The 8,832-nt window shown below is 40.9% G+C and overlaps 2 protein-coding genes across 4 annotated transcripts in view; one reads left to right on the top strand and one right to left on the bottom strand.

The window, feature by feature from the left end:
* Positions 1-4,650, top strand: part of rhobtb3 (Rho related BTB domain containing 3) — a 23,623-nt gene extending 18,973 nt beyond the window's left edge. For 2 of the 3 annotated variants that reach the window (XM_035661567.1, XM_035661566.1), the window contains exons 11-13: positions 615-781; positions 1,124-1,220; positions 2,400-4,650. In XM_035661567.1, coding sequence (XP_035517460.1) covers positions 615-781; positions 1,124-1,220; positions 2,400-2,518 — 383 coding nt within the window. In that variant the 3' untranslated portion in view covers positions 2,519-4,650. The remainder of the gene's footprint in view (positions 1-614; positions 782-1,123; positions 1,221-2,399) is intronic. The other variant, XM_035661568.1, reaches the window with a different exon arrangement.
* On the bottom strand, positions 1,987-7,807 carry glrx (glutaredoxin (thioltransferase)). The gene is made up of 3 exons (XM_035661578.1): positions 7,556-7,807; positions 5,966-6,097; positions 1,987-2,539 (listed from the first exon to the last, which is right to left on the bottom strand). The coding sequence occupies exons 1-2, from the start codon at positions 7,760-7,762 to the stop codon at positions 5,984-5,986; spliced, it is 321 nt and encodes a 106-aa protein (XP_035517471.1). The 5' UTR covers positions 7,763-7,807; the 3' UTR covers positions 1,987-2,539; positions 5,966-5,983.
* Between the last annotated feature and the right edge of the window lie 1,025 nt (positions 7,808-8,832).

The raw sequence follows: 8,832 nt of genomic DNA, 5'->3' as shown, positions 1-8,832 counted from the left end.
AGGAGCTCTCCCTGCACTCCAAAGGACCTGAGTTTCCGGAGCAGATAGAGTCTGCTCTGGCCTAGGTAGTGTACAGTTAGAGCTTTTTACTCAAAACAGCTGTTTGTGCTGGAATCGCAGTTGATGAGTGGTAAGAGTGAACCAAAACTGAAAAGCTGTGGGTCATAAAACCAAAGACGCTCTGCAGAGATGAGGGGAACTGTGGAAAAAAATGTTTTTACACAGAGATTCCAGCATTCAACTATGTCAACCTTGTGTATGCAATAAACCAACTATATTTGCAAACAACAAGTTTATTGTCAAATAATGTTAAAAATTCATCTGGAAGTGGCTTTAACTGATCGGACTAATGCCTTTGGAATTTGTTCAGCACACTCTGTTATTATTAAATAGCTGTTTTAAGCTTCATGGGGCATTCATGGTGTGGCTCCGTTCCAATTTTGATTTTGGACCAATAAATATAAAAACACTTTATTTCAGGGAGTGTTTTTAAGTTTTTAATTTCTTCTGGAGGCCTACATGTTTACTAATCATGTAATCTTCATGTTACAACAATGCATGTGTAATACTTGTATATGTGTATCTGACAGTGCTGTGTGTGTTTGTGTGTCCAGCCAGTGTTCTGCAGGCCATGGCTGTGCTGGTCTGCGCCGAGATGTACCAGGTCAAACGTCTGCAGCATCTGTGTGAAGTGTGTGTGTGCGCTTACCTTCAGAGCATGCCCAGTAGAGAGCTGTCATCAACAGGTATCAGCGTGATTCGACTACTCCGCCGAGCAAAGGTCAGTGCAACTTTGAGTGTACGAGTGTAAGAAAGGGCAAGAGACATTAAATGAGAACACGAACTGACCTGCAGATTGTCTGTGTAAGCCAATTACTACTCCATTATATAGATATGACATTTCCTTCATCCACTAACACTGAATTCAAAAGCTGTGTATAAAGGGAATCTAGCTGTTTGCCCAATGCAATGTGTTTGTTTCTGTGCCGAGCTTAATCTTGTAACTTGCAGAAGCTCTCTAGGCCTTCCTCCGCAGATATCCATGCTTATCTGTTGAAAAGCATTTATTCTCAAGAGAATCATTGTTATTTATCATAATGTCTGTGTTTGAATTGATTCTCAGTGCCACAATGCAGAGCAGCTGTATGTCTGGCTCCTCCACTTTATCGCCAACAACTACCTGATCTTCAGCCACAAACCTGACTTCCTGGAGCTCTCAGGTCAGTGTGTGAATTTTTAAACAAGTAGAAAATGTCTGAAAAAAATAAATAAAAAAAGCCTTTAAAAGTGATGGTTATGCAAACTAAACTTGCTGCAGAGTAATGGCGGAATTAAACTGAACTGCTGATTTCAACTTTTTAGTAGGCTTCAGACTTCATTAAAAAAACATAATTAAGTCAAAGTGCCTCCAGGCTTTCGAGGATCTGTTGTTTTTCCACACAGTATATGTAGGTTAGACTCCCTCCGTCTCAGGTAAGTGCTGTGGATCGGAGGCTGATTCTCATTTTTTGTCAGATGGCCAACCAGTTTGGATAATACATGAGGTGTAATCCAAGTGCCCAACAATCAGTTGTGTATGTAAGGTCCAGTGTGTCACATTTAGGAGGATCTCTTGGCAGAAATTAAATACAATATTCATATTTATTTCTTCGTTGGTGTATAATCACGTTAATCCTTGTTAATTTAGAATGAGTGTTTTTTGTTGCCACTGTAGTTTCTCCTACACACTTGGTTGAGACAAGAGGTTTCAGTTGATTTCAATCTGCATTTAGATGCCTCTAAATCCTTCACACTGGTCCTTAAAATAAAACATGGTCATAGACACCTGGGAAAACCTCTGTATTTTACACTTTACTGTCATATAGCACAATATGGCAGTATGTATGTATTAGACTGTAGGTTGTCGGCCCCTCACAATAATACCTCCTTATAGTTTACTTAATACTATAGGTTTATGCTTGATATAATACTTTGATTGCTCAGTTGTTACGGTCATATGCATTTAATAGGCCACATAAACGCAGTTAAGCTAATTACAAAGATTAAAAGCAACATTGCTCTGGTTAGTAGCAGTAGCACATTTTATTGTCATCATTAGTCATACACACAAAAATCATTTAAGGTCAATGGACGGGTACTGAAGGGCACAGGCGAAGTCACAGGCCAGAATTAGTAGACAGTGCATTATTGATCACTGCTGATCTTCTGTTGCTTGTCGGTGTAACAGATATTTCTGCCTTGTTGGCCGTGTTCATGGCAACAATCCATCTGAATGCGTTTGTGTGAATGCATGCCAAGGCCAGTAAATCTTGCTATAAAAAGGTTTTATCAGCAAAACATGCAATAATTGTGTTTGCAGTAGATTACAGTTATAATATATGTGTGTGTGTGTGTTCCAGAGGAAGAGCGCGAGCAGGTGGAGAGGCTACGCTGGCCATCCAGAGGCTACCTGCAGGAGCTCAGCGAGTACCAGCAGCGGCGACGCAAACTACGCAAGTCCCGCTGCATAGTCATGTGACCGCCACCTGGATGGCAAAATCTGAGGAAAACAGGGGGGGAGAGCAGAGGAGGGAGACCAGGGAGAAAATAATGACAGAGTGAGACTAGTCATCAACGCTTGGAGAAACAGACAGAAGAAAAGGTTTTTTCTGTTTGTCCTGCTGGATGAAGGGGCGGATCCTCAAGGACACTTTTGCAGAGGAAAATGTCATAAGACTCCTTAACCAATGGGACAAAGTCGGCGAGCAGTGACATAAACCACTGTGACACACCTCTCTTCCCCCGAAGGAATGACTAGGCATCCTTTGCATAATGACTATTCCATCATGGGCAATACAAAATGACTGATCCTTAAAACCCAATGTGAATTTAAAATGACTGGCTGGACTCCGGCCAGAGGCTCTGTGGCAGATTGTATTTCTATTGGCTGATGCAAAATGGTGGATTTCGAAGATGAACAGTGACATAAAATGGCTCCATTACGAGTACAGATATATCAAATGACCACACATCTGTTGAAACACCGATCAGAATCATGTGCACACCGTTTCAAACTACAGAAACAGGTAACGTGATTTCAGGTTGACTAAGCAGGAAGGAAGTTGTGTTTTCTCTACTCGACACCTGGGGATGTCTTTGTATCTTCTGTACGCTGGACACAAGACTACTCATTTTAAATTAAACCCCGACCCATGATGCATTTGTGTTCCATTGGATCTAAAAATTGTGAGCTTGTGCACATGCAGCATTTCTTTAAGCTGAAATAACTCCTGAGCCTCGAACCTCTTTGTGGCTCGATCAGTATTTCAGCCGAACCACGACCTACATTAACACCGAGAGCAGAGTGGAAAGAAAGAAAGAAACTCAGTTTAGCAGACAAGCAGGACCAATTTAATTACAGCTCTTTTATTAGATTCCTTCAGGTCTATAATGCAACATCAGCGAGTGTCTCTGAACCAGACTGATTTTATCACAACGTGAGATTTAATACATTTTGGTTGTAGTCTGTGTTAAGGCCATCTCACCTTTATTCAGATGTGGCTCGAAATTTAATCTTCAAACTAAACTACACATAGTCTGTATCAAAATTAAATGCTTTATACACCAAATCCAAAACAATAATCAACAATAATAAAATGTATTTTTAAATTTGATTTAAAGTCTGTGAGCTGGACTTTCACACCATTTCATTTGCCGGTTATAATGTAATCATGATGAAACTAATCCTCATCTATTTGCAATAACAAATAATAATGCTCTATCTCTGTCTGTCGCACAAAAAGGCAAAAGCCTTTTGTAGCATTTACATGTACAGAAGTGGTGTAAAGATTTAGGAAAAACAACCATATCATAAACATATGTTGGTACACTAAAAACCACAATGCCTCTGGGTAATATAATATACAATATTTATTTTATCCAATTCTTTTTAATTTGAGAGATTGTTTTTAATCATAAAAAGAATATGATTTATTGGTGCTGGAATCATTTTTGTAAACTCTACTGTATGTGGACATGATGATGACATGATTACTTTTCTTTCTTCTTTTTTTTTTACATTCAGAGTAGAGACAACTGTCACACTGTTTTACAGTCTACTGTTTCACTGGTATTTACTTAAAAAGGTGCATGATTATAAAACACCTGAGGTGCAGGAAGACGAAACAGGTAAACCTTCAACAAAATGAAGCCAAAAAAAGGTGGACATTATGCAGCTCTTTCTTATTAGGTGGATCAATAGCTGTCTTTAATAGTCAGCAAACAGTATGTAACTGTATTTGCATCCAGTTTGTGCAGTACTTTGGCACAGGTGGAGCAGCAGGCTGTGTATATAGTACAAGAAAGCTACCACTTTGACAGTGTACAGGTGATGTCAGTTAGTATCTTTAAGCCCCTGGTGTATATTTAACCTGCTGCTGCACATTAATCAGAGAGTGTGTCTCCTGAGAAATCCTCAGATAAATCCCAATCAACTCGTAAAAAGAGAGTCAGTAAATAACGGTTGAAAGACTGGACTGTAAAACAGAGCGTACTCCAGTGCTGCATCCATACCCAGTGTGTGGAGACACATGTGGCTCCCCTGGGCCACTGTTGTACAGACTGTAGATAACATGACGTCTGACTTTAAATAAAGACATGTTTTAGAATGAACATCCCACCGACTCCATGAGTGTCTGCACTCTTATTGTACGGGCACAGCCGGGTGTACAGGTGTTTGTGGGCATTTTGACTGCATTCATTTGTGTCTCTACAAGTTGTTTCTCCCTCCCCTTACCTCTGGAAAATGGGCATGTTTTACATTCAGATGGGTGACAAATTAAAAGAAAAACCAACATTAAGTAAATAAAGTAAAAAGATAACATCACATAAAGGCAAGTTTATGAAAATGGGTTTTTAGAAGTGATTAAAAAGAAGTCACTGATTCTCCAAACCCTATGTCCTCAGACAGGTTGTTCCAAAGCCGAGGGGCCCTGATGGCAAAAGCATGGTCACCTCATCAGCCAGAAGGGCTTCAGACTGCAAACCGGCTCATAAGGGGGTCAGCATTACTGTAGCTCAGGGCCACACCCGGACGTGCTGTCAAAGTGATCAGTAAAACCTTAAAATCTATTCTAAAACGAACAGGGAGCCCAGATTGGGGGGACGTGATGTGCGTTAAGACCAGTAAGAAGCCGAGCTGTTGCATTCTGATGTTGCAGTCTCTGAATCTCTACTGGAGGGATGAACCCTTCCACAACATGTTCCCTCACTTGGTGGTTTGATGTTGGTGGAGTATGCGGTCTGATTCCAGGATCAGTTTCTGGCATGCTACTCTTTTCGTCAGGATGTGGCAAGGCGTCCCAGATGCTACGCCCGTTGCCCAACACACTAAAAACAAGCAATCGTCTCTCCTGAAACGTATTGTTGTCTCTGGCGGTGCACGTCTTTCGGGTCAGGCTGATATCACATTATCTGACCTTCGTATAACATGTTCCAACATCTTGTATAGGCGTTAATACGGGTTGAGATCTGGTGACTGTGAAGGCCATAGCATATGATGGACATACTTATTAAATCATTCAGTACCCCCCCCCGTGCCCTGTGTGGCAGCCTCTGCATTCATTATGTTCCTTCACTCGGGTGTTTGCTTTAATTTGTCACCCATCTGTACATCAGGTTGTTGTGATGCAGCGTGGGCCTCGAGCAGATTGTACTGCCTTTACCACCAAGCAATTACCTCTCATCTCTTCAAGCACCACCTTGGGCATCTTATTTCCTTTCATTTATTTATTTCTACACTAATGAGAGCTTACTGTTACTAATTCGTGCACTTAACGACTTACTCGGGGTGTTCTGAGGGGCAACACCTACCTCCTTTTCTTGCCTGCTATTACAAAAATGCTTCCCTATGTTTCTGTTGTTTTCCCCCCCTTCTTTCCCACAGTATATATATATGTTTGAGTCTGTGCAGCGTCCTGTACGGTACCTGGAGGTCTGGATCGGGTTACTGCAGGGCTCCAATAGACTTCAGCATGCCCTCCAGTTTACCGCTCTTATGCAGTGCCGCCACGTCACTGCCGCCTCCAATACACTCCTCACCAATGAACACCCGGGGGACCTACATTCAGTTCAATACAAGAGACGCAAGGATGCAACTGATAAATATGCAGTCATTGATTTTCAGCTTCATGCAAAAGAGACGATACACATTGGTCTACGGTCACGGTAACGGCCCCTTTAACGTCTCTGGGTAACCGGATCCCGACAAACTAAAGAGTATGTTAGTGTGGGACACTGTGGCACCAGTTCTGTGATTTTTATACTGTTCCTAAGCTTTTCCCTCTGGTTGATTCAGTAGCACACAATAGACTATGCACGTTAGGCCTTTAACGTGTTAAGGACTTGAATGCAACATCCCAAACTCCCACACTAAGTAAACACAGTGAGCATGAAAGAAGTTTCACACTTCATTTGTTCTTATGCAGAAGTCTGCCATAGTTGCCTTGCACTGGTTTCCTCCAGTTATGAGTGGTTTCCCAGTCTTTCTTGTAGCTGCATTTTCTTTCCTTTGCAGTAGCTTCCTTCATATTCTGCCTAAATCTGCATAGCTCGTAACTTTCTGGTGACTTAGCAAAGACGGTGAGACAGTCTCACACACTCTACTTTAACACCTCTGGGTGTGTAAGGCCACTGTGGGCAATGAAAAAAACATGGCAATATTGGGTTTAATGTGACAACGTATGTTTATTTGTCAGGTATTTATTTCACAGGATTGCCCAGTAGGCGATGCTCCTGTCTGACTATTAGACTATTCGTTTTCCTAATATATTTTCCATGCACTTTACTATATTGAGGTATAATAATAAAGAATCATTTTTAATGTGTTGGGTTTAGGGTAACGGAGATGACATTTCTCACTATTTTCTGTATTTTTACAAACCAAACAAGGAGAAACTTGAGCAGATTAATACATAATAAAGTAATCAATACTTGTAGTCCAATCCTCAACCTCCTACAACAAGAAGAGCACCAATAATGTGACACAGTGTAACAGCCACAAGGGGGTATTGTTCTATACGGAATAAGTTGAATACTTTAATACTGATTATACCAGTAACATCTTCAGTGCAGGACTTTTACTTGTAACAGAGTATTTTTGAAGTGTGGTATTATTCGTACTTTTACTTAAATGATGATCTGAATACTTCCTCCACCACTGCAGATACTGGGAGAGGGTTTTATACATAGTTTACACTCTAATTCTCTCTCTTTCTCTCTCTCACACACACTCACACACACACATATAAAATACACAGTTGGTCTCATCAGTCCTAACTCTCCACACTGTCTGTCAGTGTTGCTTGGTGCGCACTTCCTCTGTGGATCCTCCCTGCCTGATTCCATACTGCCATCATAAAGCTAACCTTCAGTCCCTCCGGTAAACACTGACAGTCCTCACTAAACACTACAGGTCAGCATCGATCCTTTCGTCCACAGGAGCACCTCCTTCCACTAGTCCCCCTGTCACAGCGGCTCTCCCATTGTTTACACTATGACAAAGCAGCCGTGCGTTTACCGTGCGGGCTCCGGTCAGCTCCAGGAAGTAGTCTTGCATGCTGTCCATGTCGCTGCGTCCGCTAATGTCGATGTACTCCAAATGTCCCGGCTTGAATTTGTATTTGGACAAAACGTCTTTAGCCATGATGCAGTAGGAGCACGTGGGCTTCATGAACAGCACCACTTTGTCTCCTTTGATTTTGGTCTCCACGAACTGCTGCGCCATTTTAAGTGTTCAGAAGATCAGAGAGCGAGAGAGAGAGAGAGAGGGAGGGAGAGAGAGAGAGAGAGGGAAATATGATGCTCTGCCTTTGGTCAATTATGGTAATGAGGGTGACGTGGCACGACAGCCCCCCCCTTCTTAAAGAGGCACTTTGATTAAACACAATAGACACAGTATAAGATCAAATGATGAAGGTCTTCAGTCTGCCACAGGGTCACATCATTAGTTATTAAATAATACAGGACTCGCCTTAGTTGATATTGCACAAGAGTGAATTCCTGGCAGATCTTTAATGTGTTAATGTGTTAAATAGTTAATGTGAACAAAAAGCAATTCTGGACTCGGTTTGTCCAACAGGTAATGCAGCTTTGATTTAGAGCTGCCTGGGAGGTGAAGTTCCTGTAGTTTAGGTATTGGTGCCATCTCACGCAACAAGTAACAGATAGACATAAATACTGTATTACTGTGCTATAGGACTCTTTGTTTCTTTGTGTTGGCGAGTTTTCGGGTTGATCCAGTTCTGGTTGACAATGGCAATAACAAAATGTTTTTTTTTTTAAACTAAACTAAATTTAACCAAAAAAAAAAATATTTCATTCAGCAATACATTCAATAGTTCAGCCATGTAAAGAACTTTGTAACTATGTTTTGAAAAGTCCTGTATAATGTTTATTATTATTACTAATAATCATTATTATAAGAATCTTTCTGTGAAACAGGGAAAGCTATATCACACCAGGTCCTTTTATTTCATGTTCAGATGTGGCACATTTAAACCTGACTGTTTCCCAGTGATTGAATACCTAATCTACATTTTATCCAACAAAGTTTTAACTAAACATATATATGTATACCGGGCAAGTGTAATAGTGTGCACCCTACAGCAGATGGCCTAAAAGGGTCAGACTACTGACTCACAATGTAGTAAACTCCTACTGACAACTCACAAACCTTTTGCATTTATATTTAATTTCCACTTTAGTAGTTTAGTTTTTGTCAAGTTTAATTTTCTGCTCATATTTTGCACTCCCATGTCCTACTTGAACAATGCATAGTGTATATACTTTCATTTA

Source organism: Morone saxatilis, unplaced genomic scaffold (assembly GCF_004916995.1).
Source record: "Morone saxatilis isolate NCDOM2014 unplaced genomic scaffold, NCSU_SB_2.0 Contig18, whole genome shotgun sequence".
NCBI lineage: Eukaryota > Metazoa > Chordata > Actinopteri > Moronidae > Morone > Morone saxatilis.
This window is presented reverse-complemented; position numbering and strand designations above follow the sequence as displayed.